This window comes from Patagioenas fasciata, chromosome 5 (genome assembly GCF_037038585.1).
Source record: "Patagioenas fasciata isolate bPatFas1 chromosome 5, bPatFas1.hap1, whole genome shotgun sequence".
NCBI lineage: Eukaryota > Metazoa > Chordata > Aves > Columbiformes > Columbidae > Patagioenas > Patagioenas fasciata.
In genome coordinates, this window is record NC_092524.1 from 32,248,927 (window position 1) to 32,267,080 (window position 18,154).

The window sequence follows — 18,154 nt, forward strand, 5'->3', positions numbered from 1 at the left end:
CATTCATGCCCCTACAGCATTTACTTAAAACAAAACAAAAAAACCACAACACTAAAACAAAAAATAACCACAAAAATCAAACCATCTCCAAGTAGTTAGCCATTGCATTATTTTAGTCAGATCTTTTCACACTGGCAATACCATAGGGACCACATAGTTTTACATATGGAATGACTGCAGAGGGCAAGTGTAGGATTGCATAATAAAACAGAACAGAGAAATGGTGATTAAGGTGGTAGACAGGAAAAGAGAAAGTGCACGCACGCTCACAGAAAGGTAATCACTATAGTCCAGCTCTTGGTCAAGTTTCTACCTTGTATCCTCCAAAACCTCAAGTTATTTCAACAGCAGTTCCTCAAGCCTTCTACTTAAGCGCCATGCAATCCAAATGTCTACCTATAACTTTCAAGCCTCAACTTATAATGGGAAAACTATATTAAAAAAACATTGTTGGGGAAGACATTCTCTGCAGAGCAAACACTTTCTTATTATTGTCGATAGATCTCTTAGGAACTCATCTTTTTTGCCCTTTCCAGCTTGTAGGGAGGAAACAGAACACACACAAAGAAGTGCATTTCACTAAATGTTACATGAAAGGGTAGAACAACGATCTGCATACGGAGCAAGGCAGCCCACCTCTTGATCCCCTGAATCTTTTTAAAAAAAATGGAATCTCACCTGAGAATCCAGCTGGGTATCCCGTCAAGCGATAGGTGGTGGGTGGAGTGAGGGGGAGGGAAAGGTCTGATGGAGCAGCAGCTAAGAATGAGGGGGAAGGGAGGATTCAGTTGGAGCTGTAGAGGCTGCCAGTCCAAGGAGGAGCAGGCTGAAAAGAGCTAGAAGGTAGTGATAGGGAGTGGAATTGAAGAGGTCCAGGGAGAAGTGATCAGGGAGAGGAGCTAATTAGATACAGGTTTGGTTGGTGTGTCTCTATAAGAAATTGTGTTGTAGTGTACATGTTTGATTTCTTAATAAAAGGTTTAAAGAAACAAGTTGCAACTTCTGGATCTGAGTGGCACCAGCACACCAATTATGGTATGAAAGGAATCACAAGCAAAATGATTACAATACGCCTCATCAATATTCCTCAGCAATTCACAGCCTTTCTTTGCACCACCATGAACTAAAAGAACATTTGGAGCTAATCTCACTCTGCAGTTCAAGGGACTCAACATATACTGTTGTCTTCACTGAAGCCACAGACAGTACCCTCTGCTTCATTACAATCAATCCAGCCCGGGGTTGACTGTAACCCACAGGAGCTCACAGAAATTGAAATACATGAGAGAGATGCACAAGAACTCCACTGATACTTCAAGCTTGCTTGTACTGTCAGCTGTGATGCCAACAGGAAACAAGGAAGTATGGAACAGAACGGGCAGTGAAATCAAACCCTTACCTCCCTTAACAGCTAATAATTTATTCCAGAGGTGTCAGACTCATTTTCACCAGGGGTCACATCAGCCTCGTGGTTGCCTTCAAAGGGCCGAATGTAATTTTAGGATGGTATATATGTAACTACTCCTACATGAGTTTGACACCCCTGATTTATCCCATTTAAAACCCATAAAGTTAGTTCTCTGCTCTACTGAGCCATTGCATTTAATTCCATACACTGGGTATACAGTAAAAAAAAAAATGTCAGGTACTTAAACCATCATTATGCCTCTAGTTCTGGTTAAATAAAATGAAATAAAAGTACTTGAGTTCCCATCGTATCTTACATACCTTTAAGAACAACTACAAATTGGAATTTTTAAAATGTGCCTGCTTCAGTGCGATTAGTATTTTAAGTTTTCTGAACACAAGCCTCTTCTCACTTTCATTTTACAGAAACCAGTTGTTTTAAGTACTATCTTAAGGTATATGCAGAACTTCAAAATAGTAGGAGACCAAGACCAACAACTTGATTGTGATGTTAAATATCTTATTTTAGCAACGAAATAGACAAAATTCATTTCAATGCAAATTTTCAGTTAAGTATCTTTGTATCTTACAAGAATTCAACATATCAAATATCTGCAATTATTCCAGAACAGATCCTTAGCTCTAAAAAGGAATGGTACAACAGCAATTTCCCTGTCTACTGAATGTCAGTAAGCTGCTCACTGCTTGATAACTGTGTCATCTACTGAATGATCTACTTCTTTCCTTTCATTAATTTGTTGTAGTAGATCACCAGTGGAGGCAAAATTCAATCCAATTCTCCTCAGAGAGCTGATTTACAGACTCTGGCAAAGTAACAACTACTTCTGGAGTTCATATTCTTCAAAAAGTTTCTAAACAAAAACTAAGTGACAAAATCGTAAGTTATAGCACACATCACTACATTTTGGAATTAATTACAGAACTATTTCTAGAGATTCATTTGTAGCTTACAGACAAGTTTGAACGTTGGTGAATTAAGAGGGTACACTTCACTGCCTTTTGACATACCTTCAGACTCATTAACGTGATTCTGGCAAAATCCTAAAGCAAAATAGGGGCAGAGACAAGAACAGAAACCAAGAGACACACTCACAATCTGATCTGGCAAGTATATTACATTGCCCTCCTGCCAAAAAAAAAAAAAAGTCACGTATTATATACCTACCCCATTAGAAGCTTTTTTCTTTGCCTTCCATTCATCCAGCTGAGCCTTTGTCTTTGCATCAACTTTGACTAGCAGCTTCTTCTCTCCAATCTGGAGGTCATGGAGTAGTCTCAGTGCTCGTAGAGTGGATTCTGGTTCTTTGTACTCACAAAATCCAAAGGCTGAAATAGATGATTGAAAGGAAAAGTAAAAAAGTGTTAAAGCTCCTCAGGTATTTCACTTTGTGTAACAAAAGTGTTTTGAATCAATACACTTGGAACTTAAGCACTTTTTAAAAACAGAAGTACCGAACATAAAAAGTCAGAGAAAGATCATTCAGTGCATTAGTCCTTGAATATCAACAAACAGCCCAGTGAATAAGGTGAAAGCAATACATACATCGTGCTTGTAAAGCTTTTGACATGTCTGAACTAAGGAATGCAGTCTATACGAAGACATGTCTGAGGTGTAATTGTCTGAAAACCAAGGACATCAATCAACAGCTCACTGTTAACCTAGAGGGAGGGGTATTTCAAACTAGTTTCTTCACAGAAGTTACAGAAAGTTGGAAACGAGAAAAACACCTTATGAGAGCAAAATAAACAAAGTATGATAGAGATATAGATAGATATATATATATATATACACACACGGAACCTGAAGAAACTGAGCTACATCTTAAAGAAAGAAAACAACCTAGGGAAGATACGAAAACACTAACAGCAAAAAATAGTAACCAAAATTGTTTCCTGTATCTACTGGGGAAAGGTCACAAGAAAAAAAAAAAAAAAAATCAGTTTGATTTGAGGACAGGAAAGGAAGATAAATTTTACATCAGGAAAACCTCTTCAAGAGAGAATGATAATACACAGTAATGGAAGGAACTATTAACAGTCCTGCATATATGCTCCTTTGAAGGCTAAATCCAAACTCGCAAACCTCTGTCCGGGATGATCTATAACCACCTGATTCAGTCTCAGAATACAAAGGTGAGCAAAATTAGGCCCCCGAGACATTTCTCCATTTAACTTATCTCGATTTTACTTTCTCTTTCTGTGCCAATTCCAAGGACAGAAAATACTAGCTAGGCAGTATTTAGCATTGAAGTGTCATATATAATACCTTAAAATGTACAATTATTAAGAACATAGATGTATCAGACATTTGAAAATCTGCCAGTTAATAAAAACAAGAATCTGATTAGAGATTTTGAAACAATTACCTTGAAGTTTTCCAGATGCCCCTTGTACTCTCTTCCAACTCAAAACCAAGCCACATTTCTGCAGTAAAGATAAATATTATTATGTTCAACTACAAAAACTTCACCACTTTTTGCAAAAGACGACATTTAAAATGGGTAAACTGTTAAACCAAAATATGTCTAAGTTCACTGACGTCTACAGCTTAAAAAGAGCTGTTCTCTTCACTGAGTTTAAACTCAAGTGTAATGGAGTACTGTTCCAGTGAGTGGGACTGACTCCGCTTTTAGTTTCAATCCACTGCTTGTAGGTCATTACTTCATTCAGCAGCCACAGATGAAATTTAACAAGCAGCTCACTGTACTTACTGCTAGAAGCTGCCGTATGAGCATGTCCGAGGCCTTCTCAGAAATGTTGCCTACAAAAACGGTGGTAGTGGGACCACTGTTTTCATCATTTTCTTTGTTCTTTAAGCCTGGGTGTTCTTTTCTGGCTCCCAAATGTTTTCCAACCATAGACACTGTGGTAGGAACTAATACCTAGAAAGAGGAACAAAGAGTGTAAAATAAAGTGTCGTGGTGGTTTTGTTTGGGTTTTTTGTTTGTTTGTGTGTTTTGGTTTTTTTTCCCTTCCCTGTACTTACATCCATATGACAATAGAGCTGGGGATGTACCCATATTTAAAAATAAAATTTTCATATGAGCCTTAGGTTTATGGAGCGAGGTGGTTCAGGCTTTAACACTTTATGCAACACAAAAAAACCTGCCATTTTCTGGCAAATACAGACAGGAAAAAAAAAGCGTACCTGAACATGGCTACCAGAAGGTCTCAAGGTAAGCATACAGTAATATTAGTTATTTGTAGAAGAAATTATAAGTAACTTGCAACATTTAAATCACTGCAAGTTGAAGTACCTTACCTAACAATGTAAAAAACAAGATGCAAATAGAACAGTAACTCTGACTCAAAAGGCTTCAATGGACACATGACAGGTCTTAAAGCTTTCACAGAGTGAATAAACACTACTGTTTTATTTAATCAATACACAACCCAAAGCCTCTTAGGGTTAAGGAGCAAACATTTGTAAAATAAACCATACAGAGACAGGCACAATCAACTGTTCCATTCTGCTGCACTTCCCTCCTTCCACCTAAGATTTAATGGTACATATGCACTGAGTCCCTCTTCTCAAAACACCCTTCTAGAGTTATCACTTAATAAAAATTATTTTCATCAGAAAATAGAACAATGCATTTGTTCTAGTGTCTTTGTCTTATAAACACATTGGTTACCATCAGCATATCCTCCTGTAACAGATAACAGAAGCAAACAAAAAATTCAGGCTTTTGGGGAGATTTCACTTATGCAAAATCATAGAAATAGTAATTCCCCTTTAAGCCATGAAGTAACCTTTGTATTTCAAAGAGCACCTCCCCCTTCATCACAAACCTTAATTTCAACTAGAAATTAGTAAGACAAATGAAGAAGACACATTTCTGTCATTTGCTCTTCCATAGATGCTATTACACGTAACTAACTATTCCTTCCCCTACAAAATGGGAAAAGATAAATCGTTTACAAGCTTGTTAACACACATCTTCTGGCCAACACAGCAGTGCTGTATGATGGCCTTATAAACATAGATGGGGTGATGCCTCCAGAGCACTATCAGGCCAACAAACTCAAAAGCAAGAGTCTTGGAATCTAACTGACCTAACCGTACTGCATAGAAAGACCACAGATGACCTGAAGGCAAAGCCTACATCATTGTATTGAGAGAAGCACAGCCTTTTGCAAGAACAGTAATTGCTTCACCTTTGCAGCTAGTACCCCAGAGATTACTTCAAACTTTGTCTAGCTGAGAATTGAGCATAATATTTGCATAATAGTTGCATTTAAAGCGAAACATTTCTTTTCATAATACAAACTCTGATGGAACAGAGCAAAACAAACATACTGTTGACATCTAAGTTTTACTCTCCGTTTTATTTTACTACAATCTCACATCCACTGCAATACTTACAGTTGGAGCAGGAGCCATAATGCCCATTGGTACAGGAATCATAGGGGTCCCTGAGAAAGACAAAACATTTATATTAATCTGCCATGTTGAGATTACTGATGAATACAAGTGAACTAATTGCAGACATGGATTCCAAAACAGACAGCAATTTTGGTCAAATAAAGAGTTGCACAGTATTGATTACTAGTAATTCCTTAAGCATTCAAGCATAGTCTGAGTTCCCTGACATGCCATGTGCACCCCAGTCACTTCTACTATACGACCATTCCAACTTGGTCTGTTGCAAACAAATCTATTTTCAAAGCACGTTCAAACCACAGTATTGTTCTAGAAGATAATCATGTGATGAATGAGGCAGTGAATTCCATAAATAGAGAACAAAAGCAGCTGAAGTCCTACAGATTATAATCTCATTCATGACCTGCTCAATTCTCACAGCACAATCTACTCTGGCTACATCATAGGGATGAGGCCCTATAGAGGTCACCAGGTTTCACGTTACCACTTATGGAATAGCTTAATAAAGGCAGCATAGAAAACCTCAATCCAGAAGCTCCCTACCCAGTGAATACTTGACTAAGTCTCTAAAACTTAATTTAAAACAATATTTAATCAGGTGAAACCATGCAATACCCTCTTTCCCACTACTAAATTCACCAGCAGCTTAAAGCAGTATGTGAGCCAATATCTGATCACAATAAAGACTGTTTGTTTATCTTTCCATGCCAGCTGCTATAGGAGGTTAAAGATACTAAGTGAAGGGATTTCAAAACTACTTGCTAGCCAGTAAAGACCTTAAGACTCAAGAACAATGAAGTCAATCTCATGTTCTTCATAGAAATACTCTCCAGTCAGCCTAGGTATTTTTTTTCATTCTACAAAAAAAAAATCCTTCACCTTTCACTCTCAGACCTTCCCTTTTGATCCTTCCCTTCTCCATCTCTCTTACTGCTGTACTTGTAAAATCCTAACCAAATATCTGCAACCTATTGTCCCTGGACTCATTCCCTGAGTTTCTACAGTGCTTAGTCCTGAAACACCATCACTTCTCAGACACCATTCTCCAGCCTTCTCCTCATCTGCTCTGGTTTTGCTTCAACTCCATCATTTGTTTTCTACATTACTCAATCCTCTTCCTTGCTCCCTTCATATTAAAGTTATACTACCTCCTATCTCTCCAAACTGTCCAGAGAATCAAAAAGTGTCTTGCTTTCCCATGCTCTCAGTTTTAATGCACCATGGCATCTCATAGACCAGAGCAACTACTCCAAGACAAGAGTCTGGTTGTGCAACCCTATAACTATTATAATTATCATGATGCTGAACTTGGATTTTAAAGTTACAACTCAGTAAAGATACTTGTGTTATCACTGACAGTCTTCTGAAACTATCAGCCCAATGCTCAGCAGAAGCTAAAAAAATCCAGTAAAATCTTAGGCATCATGAGCAAACATTGATGATCAGGACCATGGGAATCACATAGGTGCTATATAAAAACCTGGTGCACCTGTACCTTGACTACTGCTGTCAGACCTGGTCTCTACAACCCAAGAACACCACGCAGCCTTAGAGAAGAGCAACTACATGACTTAAGTGTTGAAGCAGCTGCTTTACTAAGAAAGACTCCACACTCTGAGACTCTTCAAGCGTGCAGGTTTACAAGGCATGGAACATGACTGAAGCGTGCAAACCCACAAAACACAACACACCAAACTCCCACATCAGAACTGAGGCAGGAGGGAGACACTAAGTAGGCAGTGAATTTAAAGACAGACATAAGATCTTAAGTAGTGCTTTACACAGTAGTTAATGAACTTCTCACATTTGACGAAGAGGCAATAGTGGAGATGGACAGTATCAACAGGTTCAAAACCATCAAAATGTTCATGAATGACAGGTCCAGAATAAGAGAAAGGAAAAATGAAAGATCATACTCTGTAACATCCCTAACACCACAGCTGCACAAGGGTACACTCAGAAAGCAGACAGGTGTACATGTCCACCCTAAATACCATCTTGTATTCCCATTGCCTCGACAATGCATCAGGCTGTACAGACTGCTGGTCTGACCCAATACCGCATTTCCAACATATGAACAGTAATTTTTTTACATCTTAATGGTGTCCAATTATCTTCAGAGATGACAACAGTTATCAGAATCACCTCCTCATCAAGTCTTCTCCACTTAAGAGAGGGAAATCCTAGAACTTCTTATTTTTAACAGCCATTTTTTAAACAAAGCAAAACGCTTTTTCTAACCTCATTCTTATACAACCAACTGCTGCAGCTGAACCTTTAAAAAAAATATAGGCTGAGTAAGGTAACTAGAACATGAAATGCTGGCCAAACAGTTAGCTAAAGATAATATTACAGGCCACTAAAATTGTAATCCTACATACGGAAGAACTTCAGAGTAGACTTTCATAAAGTCACCGTGGTATTTCCAGTTTGCCAATAACGAGTTGAATACATTGCGCTAACAAACTAGAGATCCACATCCTCTACATGACAAAATATGTTATCTGTACAGGTAGGCAAATCATGTTTCTATCGTGCAGAGAAAAATTAAATACTTGCCTAACACCAGGCTCCTCCACTCTACATACTGTTTGGATTACTAATACTGAAACAAGACTATTTATATAAAAAGTCAAACACAGCAAGAGAACAAAAAGATCGTCACACACATTAAGAAGCAAGTGTTCAGAACAGAAACTTACATCAGGTATTTTAAAATATTCTTCAGAAAGTTATTTTGTAAAGTATCTGGTGCTTTTCACACTAGTATATATAAACTGGAGCTAGTAAAGAGGTACGGTTTTTAAATTAACCTGAAATTTTTGGTGGCAGAATACTACCTAATCAAGAACTCTGCCATTAGCAGAAAACAGATAATATCTCATGGATTTCAGGAAAAAAAAGTTTTGAATAATTAATGCAAGTGAGGTTTAACTTGATGAATGGATGTGCACAAACCATTCCTGAGTTCAGCCATCTGGTTTTTGAATGCCTTCATTGTCTACAAAACACTTGTGCACAACACAGCTTATGACCATAAGGACAAGAGTTATTTTCTGCAGCCCTCGTGACAAATTTTAAATGGGCAGTTTTCTGAATACTCCTCTCTCCCACTTGGTCTCTGGTCTCCTGTCTTCAGTCACAGTTACTGATACTGGCAATGTATAGAAAGAAGGTGGTTCCAAAGTAACAAATTAAAAGTCTCAACACAAAAACCAGAGGCTGGTCTTACAGATGAGCAAAGAAAAAAAAGGTGGGATTCATTTTCAGAAGATGAGAACGAGTAAAGAATGTAACAGTAAGTTTGCAAGATGTGTGGGGAAGAGTATGTAAGAAGCAGAATACAAGAAAGTGGAACTTTTAAAAAAGTGGAGAAAAACAATGGAAGTTGGATCTCCTCTGAAAGTTTACTCATATTTTCAGACCACATGTACTCAGTGTACCCAAGCATTTCCAAAGTTCGTTAAAATTGTTTATTTGAAAGGAACTGAAAATCATAGTCTATTGTCAAAATAGTGGCAAAAATCACCACCTAGCTTCAGTCTTGAAAAAACAGTCTAAAACAAAGTCCGGTACTGTCCCTAATGGCTTGATTTCTGGTCAGCAATAAGCAGTTCTTGGTAGACCAAAAGAAGCTTGCTTACATGACATGATCTGTGGGTAAACTGGAAAATCAATTGCAATGTACTTGAATCAGAGTTATTGAAATACCTTAAGAGCCAGTAACTTTTGTAACTAATACAATTCAGAATAACAAAAGGTAATTTATTGCTACTACACTTTCACATACTAACATAACTTACCAGGAGGTACAGGTGGAGGAAAGCCAGGAAACTGTGGAGGTGGGATCCCTGGGGGAAGCGTTGGGATTCCCATAGGAGGGCGATTCAAATGAGGTGGAAAAGACATTCTTCCAGTCACAATCTGTCAAAAAGACAGAAAAGAAAACTTGTACTAGTCAATTCCCAAACATGAATTACAAAGGCAGTGCAAATTACAAGCGTCCATAATGATTTCAAATCTCTATATGGACATTGAACTCTTTTCCGCCAGCTATTCATTAAGCTACAAATGTAGTACAAGTCTTCTATCACAATGAGAAACAGTACTTCCAGGAAAGTGTTTCAGAATGAAGTGAAAACAAAAACTACAGGGTGTATCAAGAAGATGGATCCAATTTCAAAGCTACAGTGATTTCACTATATGACCTCTCATACCAATGGTTTAGAAGGAGTGTGAAATAAACAGCAGCATTTAGTAGTTTGTACAGTTTCTTTAAAATAAAGTTATCTTTTGCAGTATCTGAAAACAACTGTGGAACAAGATGAGAGAAAGAACTGGGACATCCTGATACTCAGCACTGACAGGAATTGTATTTAAGATGACATTGGGGAGATCCCCAAATTCCAGCACATAGACAGTTAAAAGCTTGGAAGTTAAAAACAGATCATCAAACCCTCTTCCCAGTTGGTACACACGCTAGTGCTCAACTTGGACGATAGCCCCTAAGCTGAGAGTCAATATGCTACCATGGAGAGTAAAGATTGTTTTAATATCATTGCTATTCAGACAGTTATTATTATGTGCGTATTACTGACCCTGTAACATACACCACCCAATAACAAAAAAAAACAAAAACAAAAACAACCCTCAAGATCACTCTTAACACAAGGAACAAGGCAACAAGGCATATGTTCTTGCTTCCACTATCACCTTAACAACCTCACATGGTCAAGTCTTCAACAAAGGCTGAACGTCAGAGTTCTAAAGAAAACCAAAGCTGGTCACCAGTATTACTGCTGAGTGGGTAGGTACACTCACGCTGCAGTGAGGAAGCAGCAGAGGAACTTCACACACATTGGCCTGTGTGGATACAAATCACAAAGACACAGTGTCACAAGCGAGAAGAGTCCAGTTAGCTGCCTGCACAAATGTTTGCGTTCCTCAATGGCCGTACACACTGCTTTACAACCTACAGTGCCAGACCTTCACTGCAACTGTTTTCCAAACAGGCAACCACAAGTCAAAACTGTGGTGTGTGGCCTAGAGAAAAAGCATTATGATAACCAAAATTCTGATACACACACAGTTCTGTAGATAAGACATTTTCACCAGCTTCCTGGTACTGAACACACACGAAACAGGCAACGAGCTTTGCTGGAGACAGATGTGTATCCACACATGTACAGGAGCAAGTAGTTAATGACAGTCTTAAGCACTAGAAGAGTTAATATCAGTACTCTACCATAATGGTAGATACATTTAAAATAGCTAAAAAATCCAAGAGAATCATGTAGCAAAAATTTATTCCCACAGCATCTGGAAACAACTATGAGAGATAAACGTATATAGTGGACTGGACAGGATGAAAGGGAAAACCAAATGTATTGGGTAATACCTTCGAACATTAGAACCTATTTAGTCTGGTATAAGAACACATATATGACCCTATAGCATAAATGAGCCAAAGACACACTTACAACTACATCTATTACAAGAGGTTCATGAAGACAGCAGTCATTAATTAGCCCCAAAGAGCATTTCATCAACATCTCACCAGGAGAAAATACAAACACTTCTGTGACACAAAGTCTAAGATGGTGGAAGAAACAAGAGAACAAATGCAAGCGTTCCTCCAACAGTTCAATAAAGATTCTTTTATACAATATAATAAACACAAAACCTTTTTGTTCCCCTTAGAATCTATATGCCTTAGAACACACTTCCTTTCTGTCACTCTTGAACTTCTAAAACTTAATGGGCAAAGAAAAGCAGTAAAGGTGCACTGCCAAAACATTTCATTTGGAAGAACACTGTTCATTGTCTCTTTAGACTATGTGCAAATCAACCAACCTTCCTCTGGAATCTGAAACTTGGATGACATGGAAGGCAGCAAAACTCCTTTATCTGCCTTGGTATCACTATTTGGAACTTTTTTACCAAAAAAACCCCCAGCCAATGGTCCTAGGAAGGGCAGAAAATTAAGGTCTTTAAAGCTCTCAATCCTTATGTGTACTGAAAGCTGACAGACAACTGGACAAAATCCAAAATTGTTTTGGGTCAGGATGGTAGAGCAATAAGCAAGAGCAATTGGGTCTGAGACAGTTCTAAACAGGTTGCAATAGCGTTACACCATCTGAGGTCCACGAAAGATTAAGAAGTGGTCTGTTAAAAAAAACAAACAAACAAAACACAACTGGGCAAGTAACCTTCCAGGCTGCCTGTAGTTGCAGTCCTTTCTCTTGCTCCGATTTCCCCAAAATAAGACCTACCCCAATAATTAGCCCTATCATGGTTTTTCAGGATTTTTGAGGATTCTTGAAATATAAGCCCTACTCCAAATATAATCCCTAGGTACCGTCCATTAAAAAAAGTCAATTTAAATTGTGTCCAGGCAGCTATACATGTAAAAAAGTAAGCGTCTTTTGAAGCAAAAATTAATATAAGACCCTGTCTTATTTTCAGGGAAACAGAGTAGCACTTTATATGAGACACCATTTCAGAGAAGCTAAAAAAAGCCTAGGGACTAAGAGGCAAAACAGTTATTTGGTTTGAAAGATGCTAAAATATACCACGCTTAATGGATGTTACATATGCACAAAGGCAAAGTTGTTACTGTTTTTGTTTGCTTTTTGTGTTTTTTTCTTAAGCAAAGATTTAGCACCTAATGAAGTAATCATTACTGCATAAATGAAATAAGGAAGTCAGTAAGAATGGATCAAACTTAGTCTTTCAGTCTTCTAGTCAGATGTGAAACACACGGTTACCTGTAGGGCTTCAACAATCCATTTTACTTGAAGCACTGTGTTGTTTTGTTTTTTTTTTGTTTTTTTTTTTTTTTCATATTTGTACAGTTATTTGCAGAGCTGCTAGTTCTGTTACTGACTTAATTATTGCACAGACCAATTCTAGGGCCTCTGCTGTCAGTGACACTGAAGAATTTCTCGCTACTATGTAACTACTAATGTGAAAATGGCAAAGAGAACAGTTCTGTTTTGGTTATGAAAGCTGTGAGGATTAACAGATATCAAGACTGAAACTGCTCACTGGAGAAGTGAGAGAACTGAACAAGAGAGGAACATTCATCCAGTTCCTTGCAGCAGCCAAGATGCTACAATGAAGGGAACTGAGCAGCACATTTTTTCTGCCAGCAGCTAGAGAGCATACAAGAAACGCACACGCTCTTCTTCCAGCTGTCAGAGGGGCCTCTGACATCAAATGTATAAGCAACTACAAACTAAGGGTTAGGTATGGCAAGTTAAGAAATGCTAAGCTGGATCTAAGTAGAATACACTTGCAGAAACCTCAGGAACAGTATCCTGAACTTCTCTGCATACCGTCCTACTACCCTGCCCAGTTCAGCTCAGTGATCAGTGTCTCACATATTTACTGTGGTCTCAGTATCGTAGAGGGTGATCTTCAAATTTCCCCAATATATTCAGATGTGTAAGTGAGGTACTACACAGTCCTGAGATATTTTAAAGCCTCACGTGACTTATGAAAGTGTTGCTGCAAGTGAAACTGGATGTAAGCAGCATTCTAGATAGCTGCATTTTAACCAGCAGCTCTTTAAGTGACAGATTAATTTCTGTGAATGTTACAGTGGTCACAAAAATACAGAGGTAAGAAAAGCAGTGAGCATCTGGCCTGACACCATTCAAAAGACTGCAATCATGACATCTACAGCCCCCAAAATGATGGATTAGTATCACATTTCTGAGTCCATGTGTAGTCAATTTAAGTTGTGTCTGTGCCAGCTATACAACCAGAGCAGGTCTGTTAAACAATACAGATGGAGCTGAGACCCTAAAGTCCACACTACACATTTTGAGGAGGTCCACTGCCCTGGAATGAATGCTGATTTGCAGGTAAGAGTGTATTTTTCAGTACATTTTCACCCAAAAGGAATCCAGTTCATCCACTGGAACAGTGCAAACGGATGTGAAAAACTGTTTCTCAAGTACAGATAGCTGTGAGATTTCCTTCAAAAGCACATTTCTGATTCAAGCTAACGAAGTAACATAGGTGCATGCTTTATTAGCTTTGTGCAATTTTTGTAAGGTGTAGATTAATGATCGCGTGGATGGCAAAACAGCTAAGCTTACTCTAAGCAGACCCAGCTCAAATTCAGCCTAAGCTATTAACTAAAGGAAGCACTGCACAAACACAGCTATAATATTCCAAGTTCAACTTCCGCCTAGAAGGAATTCAGTTGCTTTCATACAGTGGTTAATAAGTCCTGGTGGAATCAAATGCCATGTGGCATCAGCTGCATCAGTCTTCTGAAACTGGGAGACAGCACAGGAATACCCGTACAGCTCAAAGGGTTGGCAAAATCCATGGAGACGTGTTAACTTCGAGTCAGTGCCACCCCCACTAGGCCAGAAGGAGGCTCTGAGACACCACTGAACAAATGCACAGGGCTCAGATCACACAGAACTCAGAATTACTACGAAACAACGATCACCATCATTCTGACATTGCTGCCCCATGCTTCTTTATTACCTCTGGCTCCCAAGAGTCCCAACAAGAAGGGACTGACTATGTGTACTAGTCTGGATGCACTGTTAATGTATTTTTTCTTAATCATAGCATTCTTTAAACCATTTTTAAAAATGTACTTCATTTTTTTAATAAAGGGGATAAGAGGCATGTCACAAACAGAATGTTAAGTCTAATAAAAACCACTGGTAACTAATGTGTTTTAAACTGACAATTATATCACCTACTCAGGGCAGCATCATAATTCTACCAGTGTCACGTGATTTATCTCCTTAGTATCTGTGTTTACACATTACAACTTTTACTTAAAAATCTGCAAAACATTTAAAATATTTTAAAAATAGATAAATTCCCCAGGAAACAAAGTTACAATACTTACTGTAGAACTGATGTTATACTAAACAAACTTTAAATTAACTGTAAAAATCCTGAAGTCTCAACATGTAACCAAACTTTGCTTGTTTTAAGAATACAAATATCTGGTGTCATAACAGCAGTGACAGCAGAGCTGATCTAGCTTGATTTACTTTGTCTGATTTTAACTTGATCTAGTTTGATTTACTTTATCTGATTTTTACTTATCTTCGACATTTTCCCAAGAAAATTATTCTGCACTACAAAAAAATCTGTACACTTACTCTAGAATAAGTTGCATGAAATTGCCATGCTAGCTAGTCCCTCAAATAAGGGAGCAGTAAGCACAAAACTTGCTGTCTGGAATTATTTTTAAATGAACCACAATCCAGTTTTGATTATAATCTTACCATCTAGATTATTACAAGAGCACCTGATAATATCCACACCTATGGTAAGTGTGTAACACTATGCTATTTACTAACACCCTGGCTAAAGAGATGTGATACCAAGACATCCAATTTGTATATCCATATTATTATGTTTCACTGAAATGTCCCTATAGAAAAGCTTTCACACACAATAATGTTTTCAATGCTTTTAAAGAATTAGAATAATTCCTATTAAAAATCATGCAACGTTTGGCATTTGATTCTAATGTCACTACATAGAGAGCTACAGAGTATGAATAATAATTTCCTCTAATTTACGACAAAGTATTTTGTACATTTTGTCTCATATCATGGGTACAGCTGAGTAACAAAATCGCTTTCAGAAGCAACTGGAGAAAACACACGAGGTAAACCAACCTGTTACAGTCAGTGCTATCACATAGGCTTTTACAAGAGTCTCAACACAATGTATGGATTTTTAAGCCATTCCATTATAAAAATAAATAACCCCATAGTTTGTCACCCACTGGAGATGTTGTTTATATTATTGCTTCTCACAAAAAACAAACTCCCTAAAAGAAAAATCCCTCATTTCAAGAAAACTGATTCTCTCAGTGAAAACGTCCACTTTCTCATAGAGCCCTACAGTTTTCTCCAAAATTGCCTAGAAGTTAAGCAAGGCATCTATGTCAAACACAGCAGACACGGGGAGAAATAAAACAGATTATAGATTTTCTAGGTATATTTATTCCTGAACAAACAAAAGTAGTATTTACTCAAGCCTGTTTTTCAGAGGTAATCTAGAAAGTGTTCACTAACTGCCATAAAATTAGTTGCATCCTGAACTACTATCATGAAGCAATCCAAAAAGCAACATGCTTATCCAAACTAAAGCCTCAGTCCAAAAGCCCTTTAAACTAGGGCTCCATTAATCATGTCAGCGGAGCTCTAAGATCTTTGATTTAGTTCTTAATTCTCTGCCTCTGCACCCATATAAAGCACTAGTCAGTCAAATAAAGGACTCTCCCCTCTAACTTTGCTACTAACTCTTCCTAAAACACAAACATGACTGTGGCATTACAGTATTTATGCAACTGGTCACTCAGAAGCAGAGAAACACAAAGCCCTATATGGAACACCACTTCTTTACAGGGAGAGTTCTTCCTTCCTTGAGTTTGTTCTGAACCATGTCCCACAAATGCTGATGCAATACCTGAAGTAAAGCTTTCCTGTCCCACAAAAAAACCAAACCAAAACAAAAAACAAACCCCAAATAAACCAAAAAACCACACACAGACAAAAAAACCCCCACAAACCAAAGAAACCACAACAACAACCAAAAACAACCTAAAAATCTGTGTGCATGCATTTTAATCTGAATAAACTGAGAACTACACAACTTTTAAGATTTCACTTCCTGTAAGCTCACACAGGGCCTAATACCAGGGGAAAAGAAAAAAAGAAATAGAGAAAATGAAAGAGTTGCATTTGGGATATTCACTATAACAAAAAAAAACCACACACCTTTATTTTCCTTCAAGTGAACAATGGGTTTTTCTACAATGAAAAAAAGAGACCACGAGAAAAACACACCGATACACATGTCACAGCTGCTTACTGACATGGATGAATCACTCGTTCTTCTACGCAGAAGCTGCTAACACGTGTTTTCAGATGACTACACCAGTCCACAGCACGGACATTAACTTCCCTGCCGCGACACCGCCGAAAAACGTTTTCTCGCACGACCCCATTTCCCCAACATGGAAAACAAACTCCCACCCACAGCCAGCGGCGGCCGGAACAGCCAGGCAGCAGCTTCGGGCACCGGCAAACGCTCGGCCACGGGCTCGCCCGCTGCCGCCTGAGCGGCGCTGGGCCTCGTCCCGCGCCTGAGACGGGCTCCTCTCGCCTCCCGCGGAGCCGCCGGCCGCCCCGCCCGCCGGGGCCGGCTCCCGCCGCGCCTCCCGGAGGCGGAAGGGGCTCCCACGCCTCTGGGCGGGAGAGGAAGCGACGGGCCCCCGCCGCCCGCGAGCGCCTCCCTGAGGCCACTCTCCCGTTCCACCCCGCCACCAGGCCCACGCCGCCTCCCCACCGACGCGTGGGCCACGGCCGCCGAAAGGCCGCCGGCGCCTGCCCCGACCCAAGGAAGGGGCGAAGCGGCCTCGGCCCAGCCGCGCCTCCTCTCAACAGGCGGCTGAAGCCCCATTGCCGCCTTTCCTTCCCGTCCCCCGGCAACCCGTCGTTTCTTACCCCTTCGCTGCGGAGCAGAAGCCACGTCCGGAGCGCGGCCGCGACCCCTCCAAGCCGCGCGGGTCGGGGATGGCGCAGGGGGACACTGCTGGGCTGCGTGAGGCGCGACTGGGAGGCCCCGGAGCGCCGCTAGGCCGCGAACACACCGCACCGAGCCGCCGCCGCGCTGCGCGGGGCCATGTGACCCGCCCCTTCCGTCAGCGGCCCGACCTGCACCGCGCCGCGCGAGCATAGAAGCGGCCGTGCCAGAGCGCCCCCCGCGCCTTACGCAGAAAACAACGCATATAACCATAGAGCAAGAACGGCTAGAAGGGCAGAGAGAAAAAACCGGTGTCCGGGCGGCTGCCATTTTTGCTGGGGGCCGGCGGTGCGGTGCCTTGAACCAGCTCGGGACTTCGCCATGTTGAGGTCAAATACCGCCGCCCGGGGCTCCCGGCGGCCGCGGCGCGGGTGGCTGAAGGCCTTGGAAAGCCTCCCACCGTGGGCCAGCACCGGCTCCTCGCCTGGCTGCTCGTGTGTGCCCCTTGCCTGTCCGCGCCCCCGCGGTTGGTGCGGGCGCCATTTCCCACCGCCGAGCTGCGACCCGGCCGTGACAGCGGTAGGTGCAGAGTATGCCCGCGGGCACAGCCGCCTGGGAAATACGCCTCTTGCCTTTAGGAGGGTGTTTATAAGGAGGGAACGTGTGCTTCAGCTGTGTTTCTCAAATTCTAAGGATCTAGATAGCTACAAGAAAAAGCAATCTTAAAGTCAGGAGGTGTGTAGATACAGAATCATTGAATGGTTTGGGTTTGAAGGACCTTCAAAGGTCATCTAGTGCAACCCCCTGCAATGAGCAGGGACA

The 18,154-nt window shown here is 40.3% G+C and overlaps 1 protein-coding gene across 4 annotated transcripts in view; it reads right to left on the bottom strand.

Annotated features, from left to right (window-relative positions):
• RBM25 (RNA binding motif protein 25) overlaps positions 1-17,511 on the bottom strand; it is a 34,792-nt gene extending 17,281 nt beyond the window's left edge. For 2 of the 4 annotated variants that reach the window (XM_065838166.2, XM_065838164.2), the window contains exons 1-6: positions 17,314-17,511; positions 9,616-9,736; positions 5,795-5,844; positions 4,140-4,310; positions 3,795-3,852; positions 2,594-2,754 (exon numbers count right to left, since the gene is read on the bottom strand). In XM_065838166.2, the coding sequence (XP_065694238.1) occupies positions 2,594-2,754; positions 3,795-3,852; positions 4,140-4,310; positions 5,795-5,844; positions 9,616-9,721 (546 nt within the window). In that variant the 5' untranslated portion in view covers positions 9,722-9,736; positions 17,314-17,511. Of the gene's footprint in view, positions 1-2,593; positions 2,755-3,794; positions 3,853-4,139; positions 4,311-5,794; positions 5,845-9,615; positions 9,737-16,584; positions 16,605-16,846; positions 16,967-17,313 lie in introns of those variants that run through there. The other 2 variants (XM_071809254.1, XM_071809253.1) reach the window with 2 other exon arrangements.
• Positions 17,512-18,154: the final 643 nt, after the last annotated feature.